At 45.8% G+C, this 17,543-nt stretch overlaps 1 protein-coding gene across 3 annotated transcripts in view; it reads right to left on the bottom strand.

The window, feature by feature from the left end:
- The window catches only part of GNAO1 (G protein subunit alpha o1), a 184,021-nt gene that overhangs the window by 30,477 nt on the left and 136,001 nt on the right, over positions 1-17,543 (bottom strand). For all 3 annotated transcript variants that reach the window (XR_013226583.1, XM_077310437.1, XM_077310438.1), the window contains exons 5-6: positions 8,517-8,645; positions 6,871-7,000 (exon numbers count right to left, since the gene is read on the bottom strand). Coding sequence is in view for 2 of the 3 variants with exons in the window: in XM_077310437.1 (XP_077166552.1) it covers positions 6,871-7,000; positions 8,517-8,645 (259 nt within the window). In the remaining variant the exon portion in view is untranslated. The remainder of the gene's footprint in view (positions 1-6,870; positions 7,001-8,516; positions 8,646-17,543) is intronic.

Below are 17,543 nucleotides of genomic sequence, written 5' to 3' on the forward strand. Positions count from 1 at the left end.
GGATGTTCAGGGGTTCTTAGATCGATTTTCAGGATCCCCTGAAGAGAGAAAGGTTGAAAACAGTTACACACAAGACAGTTCTTTATCTGACTGGCTGTCATGTGGCATATGGTGGTGCAGTAGCCAGATCAGAGCCCATGAGACGAATTCTGCAGTGGCAGAGAGAACTCAGCTTCAGAACCACTTGCGAGGTAGGTTCGGCAGAGACTGTGTGATTGCCCCAAGTGAGCTTTGGGATTTGAACTCAGCTCTCCGGAGGCCTAGTCTAACCACTACATCATTCCAGAGCTTTTGCATCAGGGTAACCCTTAAACCCATCCTCCTTGGCTGCTGTTCAAGAAGCTCTGGGGCCACCTGCTCTCTTTCAGTCTTTTCGTGTGTATTCTTTTGGCCTCCCATATCTGCCTAGATCCCTAAGCACAGCTCTTAAAAACATAAGGGTGTTTCCATCTCTGGAAAGGGGGTGGTGGTCATTTCTGCCCAATCCCTCTCCCAATGCAATCCCCCACTTTGCACTTTGTGCTTTTCATGAAGGTCTGTGACCTTCAAGGACAAACTACAGAGGGCTTCGCAAGCTTCCAAGAAGGGAGGAATGGGGAAATCTTGTGAAAGTGTAAGAAGCCAATATAGTGGCTACAGCAGGGGTAGACAAAATGTGGCCCTCCAGATGTCCATGGACTACAATTCCCACGAGCCCCTGCCAGAGAACGCTATCAGGGGCTCATGGGAACTGTAGTCCATGGACATCTGGAGGGCTGCAGTTTGACTACCCCTGGGCTACAGTGTCAGACTGATCGACCCAGCCTAAAATCTGCATATTGATATGAAGCTCACTAAGACTAGTCATAGTAGCCCGGTGCAGATGACCCCTTCCCCCAACATTGATTGAACACATGAAAAGGGAAAGTAATCACAAGTATGTTGGCCCTGCCCCTGACCAGTTGCCTGGCAGAAGAAGAAGACTTGGCTTTTATACCCCACTTTTTACTACCCAAAGAAGTCTCAAAGCAGCTTACAATCACCTTCTCTTCCTCTCCCCACCACAGATACCTTGTGAGCTAGGTGGGGCTCAGAGAGCTTGTCACCCAATTGCCTGCATGTGGAGGAGGAGTGGGAAAGCAAATATAGTTCTCCAGATGAGAGTCTGCTGCTCTTACCAACTACACCATGCTGGCTCCACGCTGAAGGTATGACCATGCCGAGAAAATGGCAGCATGGACACACCATCGCTGTGATCAGCAGTGGTTGGAAAGCAGTAAAGCTGATGACAGGTCAATTTCTCCTCTACAGTTGAACCCCGAAGATGACCAGGTGATCATGCAAAGCTGTGGGGAGGGACCAGCATGGCTATGTCTGCTCTCCCTCCCTTTGTGTTCAAGCAGTGTGTGTGTGTGTGTGTTATCTGTTATCTGCACCAGGACCCATTCTGCACACATTGGATAATGTACTTTTAATGTGCTTTGGCAGCTAGATTTTCCTGTTTGGAACAGGGTAATCTACTTCTAAAGTAAACAGGATAATCTACTTCTAAAATTCTTTCTCAACATAAATTACTTCATAGGGTTGTTGTGATGGTGGAATGGAGGAAGGAAGAAAGTTGTGAGCTATTCTGGGTCCTGTTGGGGATGAAAGCGGGTTATAAATATATAAATAAATTCAGGAGGCAGGGATATCTTTTTTATTATGTATACCGCACTTCTTACTTGATACCTGTAAGGAAGATGACCCTAAATGTAAGACAACTTTCTTTTTAAAAAAGTTATACAAAAGGTTTTATTTTTGTTATAACATACAACTGTGACTTGCATATGAATCGAAGACAATATCCTTTCTTCTTGACAGCATACCTGGAAAAAAAAACTCTAGGCTTCCTTTTGGGTAAATACAGTATAGTCCACCTTCTTGGCCCACGACAGTTACTGGGTCTTCCAAGGTGAAACTGTCTTAAGGGCTTCAAGATTAATGCTGCTAACCTGGAAGGCGATAGTTAATACAATTTGGAAACTGTAAATATTTTGGCTTTGGGAGTTATCAAATGATGTTATGTTTGCTTATAACAAGACATGGCAGAAGCTACCACTGTCTTATACGGCTGGTCCCATTGGTCATGGTTTTTCTGCATTCTTCACCACCTGCAGAAATTCTGCCTGAGCTGAAATACCGATTCCCAGTGTGTTTGTTGTATACAGTGTGCTAGAACTTTTGCCAGGTTTCAGAACAGTAAACTAAGGGAAGGAAAAGGTTAAACTGGTTATTTCAACTGATCCTTTAGAAAGAAGGAAAGTTATTTATGCCATTAATGTCCCTCTGAAAAGCAATATTTCCTATATTCTTATTGTGGCTCAAATATATGATTCAGTGAGGTAGAGTGGGACATCAACCTCTTCAGACCTGCTAAACATGGAACCTACTGAGCTGCAAACATATGACCAGAAGTCGTATGACATCACACTCATGTGACAGGAAAAGGACACACAGAGCTAACTCACTGGAGTCAAAGTCAGAACTATGAGTTGGAAACAGGAAAGACATGCCAAGCACCAGGAGATGTGCCATAGAGAGAACAAGCCCAACATCAGAGCCATGAAGGAAACCCCTCCACCAGTGAGTCACCCTGTCTTACCATTCTGCTGTAGTCCTGAGAGAGTCAGATGTGTTCTCTATGCACACGGGTTCTCTATGAAGCCAGGAAAGTACAGCAGTCTTATAGGGTTTGTGACCCACCAGGATGGGTGCTCTATGATCCACCTGAGGATTTCAATTGGTGGTTTAAAGACCACTGAAAACTGGCTTGGAGCTCACAAACCATGCATGGCTCATGTCTGCTCTATTAATGTCTGCTCTATTAATGCAATGCAATGCAAACTAGGCATTAATGCAATGCAAACTAGGAAACAAAGGACAGGACTTGTGTGCCATCTTCTTTCACTCCACCATATTGCAAAAACATAAATACTGTGCCTGCATTTATACTGATGATGTATTTGTTCTGATCATGACTATGACACTAACTTTTCCCCAGTTCTCATAAATAATAATGGATAATGAGAAAGCAACCAGAACAGGTAAAATGGAGATATGAGTATGGATTTTTAGTTTTAGCACCAATTCCAAGCACATAGGTAATGTAGGATGAAAATCGAGTTTTTTTACTCTTGAAGCCTTTTCTACAGCTTGATTCGTTATGACGCATCCCAGAGCCACTGCCTAGCACCTCTGCCCTCTATTTGGGTGCCATTTTAGAGCCCCTTCTGGTTCTTTAAATATAGAACATTCCTGTGGCAAAATAACTCCATTCTTGCCATGGAAGCTTGCTGGGTGACCTTGGACCAGTCACACTCTCCCAGCCTGATCTACATCACATGGTTTAAGGATCAAATGGAGAAGAGAGGAATGATGTAAGCTGCAAAATAAGCATTTAAATAAACAAACTGATTTTCAGACTACAGAGATCTATTCCTCTGGAGACACAGATGGTGTTGGAGGGTGAACTCTATGGTATATTATAGAGTTTAGAAGAAACACAAGTCCTAGAGTGACACATATCCCTGCTGAGTTCACTCCCTTCCCCAAGCTGCTCTATACAGATACTGACCCCCAAATCTCAAGGAATTATGAGCTTTTCTTTATATTGTACTTCTGAGTATGTAGTCTTAAGAAAACTTTTGTGATGGCCCAGTTTAGGGACAAATTATGCCCCCTGAGGAAGTGTGCCTGCACACGGAAGCTCACACCTTGAATAAAACTTGGTTGGCCTTAAAGGAGCCCCTGGACTCTAAATTTGTTCCATCAGGGATAAAGTTATGCGTTCCATGAGTCACACACCAGCCCCTTTTTAACCAGTAAAACAACAGCTTATAAACAAACAGAACTGATCACTTACCATAAATAGATCTATGTAAAATATCTAATACAACTCTAAATCCAAATCACTCGTCATTTAATAACTATATTATTATAGTTTGGGGTTGAGTTAAGGAAAGCCACACCTGATGAAAATGAAAGAAATATCCACATAGTACTTCATGCTGCACTTCAGCTGCAGTTTGGATGAAGGTACAGAGACTTCAGAGTCATGGAAAGGCAGACAGAAATCATGCAAAGACAGAGATCAGCTCCTTTTACAACTAAAGAGTCAAACCGCATCAAAATACTGATTACCTACAACAGAAGATTGGATTGTTAGAATTGGCTAAAAGGCCTAAGTTTACCATTTGGTTTTGTGACACAGTGTAAACTTTTCACTGACTTTTTACAGGGAAGGGAAAAAAATGGGTGGACAATTTGTGGATTTGAAGATGAAAGAATGTAGATTTCTGAGCATGTACAACACAATGAAAAGGGATTCATGTCTAAGTTGAAACGTTTTAAACTGGTTCGAGGCGAAGTAAAATATCGTCACAATATTCATCGACTAGTGTAATCCTATATCGTAATGTCAAAGATACAAGATGCCTGTTTCTTGTTCTTTTTAAAATAATCTTTTTTTACCTGTTCTATTTTATATTAAACAAAGCAAAATAAAAAAAATACAGATTAAGATCAACACAGAGCCAGTATAATAAAGCCAACCGGAACAACCCAAAATATACACAGGTTAACATCATGGACAACAATAAGGTTGAATAAGAACCCACAACTTTTCTGCAATAATATTCATAAAAGCACCACCCCCTTGCAAACAAAACACTGCAGAACCATCATTTGATGTAAATGCTGGCAGGGAGTACCCCCACCCCCAAATGCATTCATTCCCAATAACCACAGTCCACAAATAAGCCGTCCTATTGTACAACAGACCAAAAATCATGCTATCAGCCCTCTTCTCCCCTGCTTTTAAAAAAGAGCCTCAGCTGCACATTCACTTGAATGAGAAATTAAATAGACCGTAGCTTTGGAAATGGGCTGGTATCAACCCGCAGCATTCACTGCCCACTAAGTACAAGTTTCTGAAGCTAATGTGCATGCAGGGTCAAGACCGTAAAAGCCACCACAATGGCCACACCCCAAAGGCAAGCTGAGGATTTCTCGGAATCATCGAATAAGAGCGAAATGTCAGATATAGCTGCTCCTTTAACCTTCTCCTCCCTCCTCCAGCCTTTAGGAAGGCTTTCTTCTTTGAAGTGTTTTTAGATGCTGTGTATCAAAATAGTTACGACTGCGAGATGAGATAATCAACCTTGAATTCCAGCAGGCTCTCTACAGTTGCCTTCCCAATTCCATAGCCTGCTTTGGGGGAAAAAAATCCCTTTATTGCTATAGCAAAATTGCATACACGGGCCCCCCTTCTGCATGTGAATGTTCTTGTTGTAGTCTACAGTCGTGTGAATGTGTCCCTGTTATGTGAATCTATTTAGCAGAGAGTCGGTTGGGTAGAAGAAAACAGAAATTTGGAAACTGAGCAAGGACAATTCAGCAAACAGGGTTAAGAGGACAGTTTGTGAACAGCCCGGCATAGAATAGGTAGTTTTCAGTTTTGCAACAAGGAACAGTGATGCAGGATTAGTAGGGCTAGAATTCCACTAAGCCAGAAATCTATGGCATAATTGCCTGAACTCTGCAGCCCTAAAGACATATTAACAACTAATAACATCTCCAAAGATCTCTTGTTCAAAATTCAACTTAAGAAACAAACAGATCTCACTCCCAGGTTTTTGTGGGTCTCCCTGACCTCCATAATCTGTTCATTGTAAATAAAGAGACCACAATCTCCCAATCCACTTTTCTTTGGAGACACCCCACCTCCCACACACGTAGATTTTCTTAAACATACAGCCCACTTGGGGAAAGAGGAATATGAATTATTTTTACCTGCATAAACAGGCATTAATCTTATTCAACAATATTTGTTTCAGCATGTACTGAAAAGAGTTCACAGCCTATTCTTTAATACCCAAGTTGTTCCCTGCTCAACAGCACTTTGAGTTCAGAACACTACTATTGCCAAGCAGAGAATGTGATTGTAGGAATCCATTCCGGAACAGACATTGCAGCTGTAGATAGTTCAACTGCACTCACTCATCTATAGCCATTATCACCCCAGTTGCTCCCCTTCATCTTCTATTTTCCTAGATTTCCCAGCTGCTGAGATTGTACTCTCCTTATGGGAAGATACCCTCTATTTTTTTGGCTTTGTCCTGCAAGTTAACCTTGAGAAGAAGCATAGCAACATCTCCAAAGGAGTCAGTCAGTCAGTCAGTCAGTCAGATCCATCCATCCATCCACCCACCCACCCACCCACCCACCCACCCATCCATCCATCCATCCATCCATCCATCCATCCATCCATCCATCTATCCATCCACATGGTCCAAACAGCTTCTTCAGTACTGGGGACATCTGGTTTAGGTTTGTGCGATTCGGCAGCTGAAATGGCTGTTGGCAAACCAGCACAGCCAGCGCCACACCATGGGGGGGGGGGCGGAAGGGGGGGAGGGGGAGGCGCGGGCGTCGTTACGCCAGTAGGCGCACACATGCAGGTGCAGAGCTCTGAGCCTGTGTGTGTGCGTCGACCGACATGCCCAGGCCTTCCCCCCCCCTGCACGGCTGCTGAATCGCACAACCCTAATCTGGTCCAAGTTAACCAGTGAGAATGGGACACAGATTTGCAGCCAAATTCTTGGTAAACTTAATAAGAGAGCAAGAACATTTGTTACCTGTGCTAATGTCGAATGGAAGACTTAACATCCAACAGTTGGCTGTAGAATGGAATCTCTGTAGCATTTAAGAGTCAAAGGAAGACATGTTAAGAACGAAAAGGTGTAGCATCCTTTTGGGCTGTATGCCAATGAGAGATTAAGATGTGACCTCCAACTGGTGCACGGAAAAGCGCTGACTTCTCAGGGCCTAAATCGCCCAGAGAAAACTCACCGTAGTTTCGTCTTCATGAAGCACCTGGTCGTACCCACTCAGTGCGACACAGAAAATAATCGCTGTGACATCCTCAAAACAGTGGATCCACTTCTTACGTTCTGACCTCTGACCTCCGACGTCAAACAGCCTGTGAAAGAAAAAAGTAATATTAACAGAATACTACAGAATATTACTTATTGATTTATTTTGTTTAGCATATGGTAGAAAAGTCTGAGGGCAGCAATGACCATCATAAAATATCATAAAATAATAAATAAAATGACAATAATCATGCAATTATAATTGTTGTTGTTGTTATTAATCATCATCATCATAGTTGGTTTTTATACCACACTATTCTCTACCAGGAGGAGTCTCAAAGCGGCTTACATTCGCCTTCCCTTTCCTCTCCCCACAACAGACACCCTGTGAGGTGGGTGAGGCTGAGAGAGCCCTGATATTACTGCTCAGTCAGAACAGCTTCATCAGTGCCGTGGCGAGCCCAAGTTCACCCAGCTGGCTGCATGTGGAGCAGTGGGGAATCAAACCTGGCTTGCCAGATTAGAAGCCACTTCTCTTAACCACTCCACCATGCTGGCTGTCTTTATTTATTGTTGTAAAAATGGAATACAGTTATTAGAAATCCATAATGGCAGCACGTTCATTTGTTTGAGACAAAAAATAATTTTCCTGAGCAATTCTGTCCATTTTCTTGAAGGTGGGAGTTCCAGGGCAGTTCCAGTTCTACTAAAGAGGCCCTGCACCTTGAGACAGACAACCTATCGCCTAACATGTTAACAGGACGTCTCTGCCTGATTACCCAAGCACACAGATGGTTTATCTGAAAGGAGGTGCTCTGGGATTGGCTGAACTCAAGCCATTTTGGGCTTCAAAGGTCAAATGCAGCATTTTGAAATGGGCCTGGAAAGAAACCTATAGCCAAAATAGACTTGCCAATATAATGTTTTCTCCACAACAAATTCTTGTCAAGTTGGTAGATGCTGCATTCTGTCTCAGTCGCTATTTCCAGACATTCTGCAAAAGCAACCTTGCACAGAGCATGTTCCTCTACTTTGACAGCTGAATGTGAAATTTCAGGGTTGTTGCCTACATGAAGACCAGGGCCCATTCTGCACACAATGGTTAAGGCACTTTCAATGCACTTTCGAAGTAGATTTTCCTGTTATTGACCATTTACACACTGGAGGTTTCATGCCGGACTGTAGGCTGGAGCTTTAGTCGTGGCAGGTTGCCACACCTCTTCCTGCACTCACATAGGACAGCATTTGGCCTGGTGCACCTCATCCGCATCCGATTTGTGTTCCTGCACAGGAGCTGGGCGGTGAACCCAGTGCATAAACGGTCCTACACAGGAAAATCAAGCTGCAAAAACACATTGAAAGTGCATTATCCTACAGGAGCAGAATGAACCCTGGGTTCCAATCCCTCCTCAGCCATAAAAGCTCACTGAATAATTCTGCGCCGCTTATGATCCCTCAGCCTAAGCGCTCTCACAGGGTTGTTCATGAGAAAAGAGACTGTGACGCACACTGCATCAAGTTTCTGGGAGAAGGGCAGGATAAACAATGCGTTAGACAAAGAGAATGCAGCTCAATAAGACAGCATAACCTTGGCAATCAGTTGTGTTTTCTCATTGCACTAACCTGAAGTGGAGGTTTTTGAATGTGAAATGGGTTTCTACAATGCCAGTTGTTTTGACCCTGGTTCGAAGGATATCTTGTTCTGTGGGCTGGTAGTCAGGAGCTCCAATTCGATCTAAGCTGTCTAAGTAGCTGTGAAAAGAGAAACGTCAAGAAGAGCCATGAGGCACAAAGGAGATACGAACAAATTTTTTCAGGGCTAATGAGGCTTCGGAGAAAAACATGGTCGCATTTTCTTAGGGTTTTTGAGAAAAAAGTATATCAGAAGGCTGCTCTAATTGCTACACTGGCTCAGCCACTGCTGACGGACAGTAAAGGCCTTGAAAGGAGATGAGACCCAGTTCGGGTCCCTCAAATGTTATTCTCAAAGGCTGCAATCCCACAGAACTGAAGTCCATGGGACCAAAACAGTCAAGTTGCAATACTGCAGGTGGCTCTCCTTAGCCCAGAACCCTGCATGCATTCCCACAAACTGCTGCATCATTGAACCCGCCCCCCCGACTTCAATTTTTCAGAGCTGTCTTTTCTGCAGAAAAAAATCCATGAGCATGAATACTAAAGTAACACATGACACATAGCTTGGTGCTTCACATGCTATATAGGGTTGCCAACTGAGAGGGGGAAATTCCTGGAGATGTTTGGGACAGTCTGGCAGGGGCTCATGGGAATTGTAGTCCATGGACATCTGGAGGACCGCAGGTTGACTAACCCTGCTCTAGAGAGAAGTTGTAATTCTGGGTCTCCAGGCCCCACCTGAAGGTTGGCAACCCTAACGCTACAGCCAAGGTGAGGTTCTTCCTGCCCTGTCAATTGTCTCTGTGCAGCCCCCTTTAATTTATGCAGGGCAGGCTGTTGCAAAGGAAACGAATACAGTGAGCAGAAGGAATCCTCCAGCACAAAGTAATGGTCTTCATGTGTGTTTTATGTGTGGGAGCATGGCTCATAGTGCATAACCCTGGGTGGGAGAAGAAGAGCGCTGTCGTCTGTGAAATGTTAGAGGGTACAAGGTTATATCCCAGGAAGCTTATTTTAGTCCCTTCCAATTTAGGCAGTATTTGTTGCTGGCAAGAGGAGAGGAGAAATGACAGGAAAAATTCCCTGTGGAATCCACACTGCGACTTCTCAAAATGGCAAGCAGTCCGCGATTACTCTCAAGTTTTCCGATCTCTGCTGACGAATCCTGCCTTTGGGGTGGGGGAGTTCACGTTTCCAGACTCCAGTGCCTTGGGAAAAGACAGCTGAGAGGGAAGGTCGTAGCTTCTACTTGCAGCCTAAATGGCCATGGAGGATCCCTTGAAAGGAAAGCCTAGATCCTCCAAACGCTTTGACCCACTGATCCCTTCCTATCTGCACAGACACTCCCTCCTGGATCCAACGAAGAAACTCAAAGCGATGTTAAGAACCAGGCTTCTTGGTTTTGTCAGAGACTGTTTCCTGTTCTCCTCCACTCTGTTTTCATTCTTTGTTTCTGAAGGGGAGGCATAAGGGCAACATCAACTGAGGAACCGAGGAAATGTCCAAGGCCTGGGCAGATTTGTCTTTCCTCCAAAAACCATTGTGGTGACGGAGGCTCCCTAAGAGACTCAAAACTGCCCAGGGCTTCTGAGGTTGAGGCCACAAGAGTTGATCCTGGTAGTCAGATTCCTTGCAGACATAACCATTGATTTTCCATTCCTAAATGGCTGTTGACTTTTATGAGGGAGGAGGGTCTTTTTGAAAGAAGCCAGCACCCTGGTTTTTGGGAAGCCAGTCCCTCTTGGAAACTAACAAGGAATAGGAGGGGGGCGGGTTGCCAGATTCAGGTTTGGGAGTGGAGCTTTGGGAGGACAGGGCTACAATGCCTCAGAGACCACCCTACAAAACAGTGCTTTTCTCCAGGAGGACTGGCCTCTGTAGCCTGGGAATGAGCTTTAATCCTCAGGTCCCACCTGGAGGCTGGCATCCCAGCCATGGTTGTGCCTCTAGCCTCAACAGGGGCAGCTTTGGAAAAAAGCCTTTCATTAGGTTTTGCTAGTTGAGAATGGCAACTAAGCAGCCCAACACCAAGTCATGCAGGAAAGTGTGTGTGTGTGTGTGTGTGGGGGGGTGTTGTGGAAGGTCTTGAATAGGTCTTTGACAGCTGAATGTGAAATTTCAGGGTTGTTGCCTACATGAAGACCAGGGCCCATTCTGCACACATTAGATAATGCACTTTCAATGCCACTTAGAAGTAGATTTTCCTGTTCTGCACAGGAAAATCCAGCTGCCAAAGCACATTAAAAGTACCGTATCTCAGTGGTCCCCAACCTTTTTTTGGCTGGGGACCGGCAGGGTGACGGCCACACCCGTGCAGCGCGCATGCGCGGTGCGGCCCTTATTTAGCATGTGCGGTGCGGCCCTTATTCCCTCTCCCCCCCTCCCGCAGTAAGAAGCTTCCCGGGCCGCAAGCTTGCGGCCTGGGAAGTTTTTTACTGCGGGGGGGGGGGGGCAGGGAGAGGGAACCGCGGCCTGGACCGCAGGTTGGGGACCACTGCCGTATCTGATATGTGCAGAATGGGCTGAGGTATCCGTTTTGGGGGAAGGGCTCCTGTTATAAGAGGCAGCAGGGGAGAAGGGGGGAGCCAGAAGTTCATCCGCACTCAAGATAATGGATGCGTTGGATGGGGGGCCCTATCACACTGTACCCCACAATGATCCCTGTCCTCCTCAGGCCCAATCCCCAAATATCCAGGAGTTTCCCAACCTGGATCTAGCAACCTTACCCCCATCCCCCACTGGTGGCTAGGGGAGGACCTGGCAACCCCATAGGTGTCTGGGGATTGCACCCTCCTTCAACTCCTTATGGAGCCGTAGAGAGGAAGCTACGGAGGGAAAACTGCTCTAAGTGAAGCCGAGTGGGCTACTCTAAGCAGGGGAACTGCTACCAGGGTGGAAGCTGAGGAGCGTAGTTGCTGCACAGGAATGTACGGAAAGAGATATAGGCCAACGGTTGGTTTGAGCTGGGGCACTTCCTAGCACATGCAACAGGTTTCTCCAGGAGTGATCTCGAGTGAGCCGTTGTTTCTCAGCCTAGCCTGGATCGCTGTGAGGCAAAAGAGGTTAAATTGCTCTTTGGGAGGCTCATAAACAACAGAAGGAAGGTGTTAGACCTGTAGAGAGCCCTCGTCTGTAGTATTATGTCTTCCAAGACACCCTGGTGATAAATAAAATTCCACAGAGATTTGAGATACGGAGAAGCTCTTTGCTTAAATGTTTTGCTTTGTATGAGAACATAATTTTCTGAGTAATTTAGTTTTAGAGGCAAAAAGGGGGGGGGAAACCAGACATAGTTAATTGCTAAAGGGAAAAACGCAATCTCCTAGGGACACATTGGAAGGAGACACATTGGCTGTAATGCAGAAGGAGAGAAGCCTATAAGGAACATTCTTACTGGAAATCTTGAAACATTCCTTCTCTTTCTCTCATTTTTTCTTTAGGCTGGAGATAGACAACAGTTGTAGAATAACATAAGCGTAACAGAAAGTGGTGCATCTATACACTCCCCTCCCCACCCCTACTTATTTCAGCAACAGAGATCAGTTCCCCTGGAGAAAATGGCCATTTTGGAAGATGGCCTCTATGGCATTATACCCCACTGAAGTCCCTCCTTTCCCCAAATCTGCCCTCTTCAGGCTCCACCCCCAAAATCTCCAGGTATTTCCTAACCCAGAGCTAGCAGGCCTAACTTTACTGCCCCTTCTGATCGAATAGATTTATGAATTTTCTATGTACATGAAGCAATTATAGGATAAGAAACTATATCAAGGGCAACGAAATCTCTCCAGCTCTTAAAAAAAATACCTGTTTCCAACCTACACTTCTCAAAATGCATGAAACTTGTTTGTATGATTTTATACCGATAACCTCTAGTATAGTTATATCTGCTATGAATATATGTTCCATGCATCTAACAAAGTGAGCTACGATTCACAAAGGTTTACGCTGGAATAAACACCGTTAAGTCTTAAAAGTGCCACGGGCCTTTTGCTTAATTTTGTTTGTCAGGTACAAGTTTGCCCCAGTGACAACACAACAATTCCACTGAGTGAATGTTCTTGATTTCCTCTTGATGGAGCCCATTCCAAGGCCTCGGAAAGCAAGCTAACCACCCTGGTGTTAAAGACAAGATTTCACATCTCGCTCAGGTATTCCTAGAGCAGGTTGTTGGTCCTTAAGAAAGTTAGGATGATCTTGGAAGTTATCCCAGGAAGGCATGAGGAATGAATCTGAAAAGCTGAGCGTCAGATTTCTAGTAGTCAGTTGTGAAGACCCTCCTTGAGTCCTCTGTGTTTCCCCAGTGGAGGTCCTCAAAAGACTCAAAACTGAAGGAAAACAGAGTTGCTTTACTTATATATATAGAATAATAAAATCATAGAGTTGGGAGGGGCCGAACAGGCCATCTAGTCCAACCCCTTGCTCAGTGCAGGATTAGCCTAAAGCATCCAGGAGATCGGTCCAGCCACTGCCTAAAGACCACCAGTGAGGGGGAGCTCACCAACTCCTAGGCAGCCAATTCCATGGCTGAACTACTCTCACTTGAGTCTCCCGCTTCCTTGTCAGCAGATCTCAATAACCTAGACAGATCTGATTTCCTTCCTCCCTGGCCTGGGTATGAGCCCCCTTTTATTCCTCTCTATTCTGACCCTGCCCAGGTGGTCCCAGAGTCATCCACCAATGGAATCCTGGAGGCTTGGTCCAGCCACTCCCAGCCCTGAGGCTCAAAATCCCTGTCCTTTCCCACACTCAGGGCTTTGCAGAAGGCTCTTCTGACACTCCATCCTGATGGCTGTCATTCAGGGACTACACGGAGGCTCTGTGGCCTCTGCCAGGACCTCCCCATTGGCCGGATCAGCCTGAGGGGCCTGCCCATTCCATCAGCTGTTGGGCAGGCAGAAGTGGCCTAGATCTCAGCAAGGTTGGGGTGCTCCATGGATGGGTGGTACCTCCAGGCCCAGCTTGGAAGGCAGAGTAGACAGTGGCAGGGGGAAAACCAAGTCTGATATGTCCAGACCTGAACACCAGTGAACATACCGTGTGTTCATACCTGCTCATCAGATCAGGAAGGCGAAGGAAAGGAGAGAAAGAGTTTGCACAATTTTGGCAAAAATCTCCAGGCATTTCTCACTTTCCAGCTAGCCGCTGAGGGAGAAATTTGTCCTTTCCTCCTCCATGGGCAACACCTAAGAAGTCATTAGCAACAAGCTTCATTCTGGGGCTGTGCAAAACTCTTGGAAGCGATGGACCAAATTATGTTATACGAGGCTACTGGGAGAGCTTAAGTTGAGTGAGAAACTCAGCCATGGCCTCAATGGTTTTTTAAAAAAAATGTTATTGCTTCAGTGGAGCAAAACGGACTTGCTATTGTTCGAGGTGGAATGTTTATTTATTGCAGGTCTGCTTCCCTTTGCAACCCCCCAGGGGCGCTTGGAGCAGCCTACTGCCATTAGAAACGAATACAAATATTAATTAAGCTGTAATTTCTGTGAGTTGGGAGTCCTGGAATGATGACCGGGTGCCTGGCAACCATATTCTTCTGGCCTTGATGGCCTCACCAAGTGCAGTTGGCAACTGGGGTGGGGGTGGGAGAGGGAACCGCCAGGCAGAGCCAAGTTCAGGCAGATGCTTTTCTCTCCCTTCATTGGCAACCCAACCACCTACCTCCTGCGAAAAACCACCGACCTGGAGAGATCCCTTCCTCCTTAATGCCTCACTCCATTGGGCCTGTTTAAAAATACGCAGCAAATTACACAGGCCAGTTCTTACCAGAATCCAGCCACCATTTTCTGGTTGCCAGGGCAACTTAAAATGGCGACCAAATTCTCTTGAGAGGAACTTTTTTGTGTGTGTATCCTGCTTTTCACTCCTCAAATGAGTCTCGAAGTGGCTTACAATCGCCTTCCCTTCCTCTCCTCAAGGAGGGGCTGAGAGAGCTCTGAGAGAATTGTGATGAATCCAAGGTCACCCAGCTGGCTGCATGTGGAGGAGTGGGGAATCAAACCTGGTTCTCTGGATTAGAGATTGCTGTTCTTAACTACTACACCGAGCTGGTTTCCAAAACTTCAGGAAAGCATAAACGGCACACATGCCTTGACACACTATTTTTAAACAAAGCGGGGATAGTGAAGAGATCAAGAGGGACAACGGCTTCCACTCTTGGGTGAGAGTTGCAGCTGCAGCACTAAGGACTGGGCTGGGTTGCCAATCGCTGAGGCAGGCCTGGAGATCCCCTGGAACGACAAGATGTCTCCAGATCAGTTCCCCCGGAGGAAAATGGATGCTTCGGAGGGTCGACTCTATGCCACTGAACCCCACAAAATTCCCTCCACTCCCCCAATCCTGCCCTCCCCAGCCTCCACTTTCAAATTTGCAGAGTTGGCAGCCCTACCGAGTGATGTTGGCAAACACATCTCCACTGCTCACATCACATTTTTATTACTAGAAATTACCAGAAAGATGTATCCAGTTATGCCTTTTCATTCTGACCGAAAATACAGTTTTTGGGTTTAAAATTCAGCTACGAAGTTTCAGATTTGCACAGTAAAACTTTCAAAACCTTCAAATCTGTTCCACTATATATTTCTGGTTAGGGCTTGGAGGAGGAGCTTGTCTCATGGCTTAAGTGCTGCTCAGCGCTTAACACCCACTCAGGGCAGCTGTCCCGCCCCTGAGTGCCTCCTCCACCAACCAGTTTGCCTGTCTGTCCAGCGGCCACCCAATCGCCTTCCACTTCCCTCCAAGGCTCGTAGGCTGCAGATCCCTGCCGCGTGAGAGCTGCCCCTGCCAGTGAGTTTCATAACAGCTGCCTGCAGCCTTTCCAGGTCCTCAGGGAGGGGGAAGCTGTCCTCAGAGTTCTTCCACTCCACCCCCCTAATCTAGCGCCCGTTGTATTCCTGCATGCAATGGGCTTGGCTTCTAGTAATTTAAAAAAACCCTGAACACATTCCATTTAGCGGAAACATTTTGTGTGTCTGTGCAGAGAAGGATGAGCTGCATTATGACAACGAGGAATGCCATGAGAACGTTTGCACAAAGTGGCATACAGACAGCTTGCAGCTCTTGGCTGGATACAAGCCAGAAATTAATTTGCAAGAAGTCATAATATTCTGGCAGGGAGCCAGGGCTGCTCAGTGCTGGCCAGGGGCACCATTGGTCCAGGCCCAGTGAGATCTTATGCAGTTAACCTTTGAAGTGAACCAAGATAAATATGCTGCATGACAGAGAATTGGAGTGGTGGTGGGGATCCAAGGATAGGGGGACCTTTTCTGGCAGGTCTCTGGCCCAGAGGTACTGAAAGAAAGAACGGAGCGGTGAATTATGTCAAATTTGGCCCACAGTGCAGCAACTGAGAGTCTGATCTACCACTGCAACAGAATGAGGTGGGAAAGTACCACAAGATGGTGGTGGCTGTTAGGCTTCAAAAGGAATTAGACAAATATTTAGAACAGCCTTCAACTTTTTTACCGTTGAGAAACCCCTGAAACATACTTCAGGCTTTGAGAAACCCCAGAAGTGGTGCTATCATACAGAATATAGCTGGGGAGCACAGCTGTGGACAAGCCTACTCAGGGCCTCACCCCTTCCCACCCCCTACAGGCCCACCACTGGCCATTTTCGGAAGGAAAATGGGTCAACATGGCCATATACAGTCATATCACCTGATAAATCTTTAACATTTTTTTAATATAAAAAATTAACTCCCACCCACTCAGGAAACCTTTCCAGGACTGTCAAGAAACCCCAGGGTTCGACAAAACCCTGGTGTAAAGGACAGGGCTACCCTAGCTTTGCCATTCTAAGCAAATGCACCCTTGAGGACAAAACGCTAGAGGCAGACAGTGGGAACCGGCCCCTGCTATTGGAGTCCCACAATGTTTTTTTAACCAGAGCCCTGGACTAAGTGAATGAGGGCCTGATTGAGTAACACAAAACCACCCTGTGATTTAGGAAGCTACAGGTAGGCTGTGCCTTTTGATACGGAGGCCCAGCTGGCTGGCTGTCACCTCTCGCTGCTGTTTGCAATTACCCTAATCAGAATCCCTGTTGTTCAGTAATGTATTTTCCAGCAGTTGGAGGAGCCTTTTCAGGTGCGCTCTTTAATGTGGGGAAAAAATGAGTGGAAACCTGATCCTCAAATCCCAGTGCTAGGTTTGTGAGAAAGGAAATATGAGCTGAGCATGAACCGTGGAGAACAGGATTAGTCAAGACCTTAATTATTTATTTGACAAGTGAGGGACCCACATGGAGTTCCAGGGGTATCTCCATTTTCCTTTCCCCACTATTTCTTCTTTCTCTTCCCTGAGCACCCCCAGAGCCTCACCCCCCCTTTTTTTTGCCTCCTCTACTTCCCACCCTCCAACCAACCTATCTTTTTCTGCCCGCTATCTTCAGCTTTCCCTTCTTCCCTCATTTTGGATCTTTTCACAGAGAAGCACCCAGCAGGATTTTCCACTACTCAGGGGAGGAATAGGAAATACTTGTGGGCTGAGGATTCTGCCAATATGAATAATTGTGGGACCAGAACCAGCCATGTCAGATTAAAGAAGTAAATTGAAATAAAATGTTATATACATCTGTATATTGACCTCTGATGAACATGTTAGGTCATAACTTGGCGGCATTTGTGGTGTTCACCACCGAGAGCTTTTATGTGTGCCCATTCTTTTATGGTTTTCAAACCATTTTGGAGCTCTAATAATAAACTGTTTCTATTTTTCTGTAGGTGGTTTTATCCCTAACCTTTGTGGTTCTCACTGGTGCTTCATTTCCCCCTGTATGTCGGATACTTTCCCCACACTATTTCTTCTTTCTCTCCTCTCAGCAACCCTCCTCTCTTCAACTTTCCTTTATCACTTCTCCCTTTCCCACTTACCAACAATTCTTTTATCTATCCCTCCTCTTCAGTTGTATTTTATTATACTCCATCTTTTCCCACAATGGGGGCCCAAAGCAGCTCATGTCATTCCCCTTTCTTCCATTCATCCCCACAATAACCTGTGAAACAGGTTAGGCGGA

The sequence above is a fragment of the Paroedura picta genome, chromosome 14, assembly GCF_049243985.1.
Source record: "Paroedura picta isolate Pp20150507F chromosome 14, Ppicta_v3.0, whole genome shotgun sequence".
Classification (NCBI taxonomy): Eukaryota; Metazoa; Chordata; class Lepidosauria; order Squamata; family Gekkonidae; genus Paroedura; species Paroedura picta.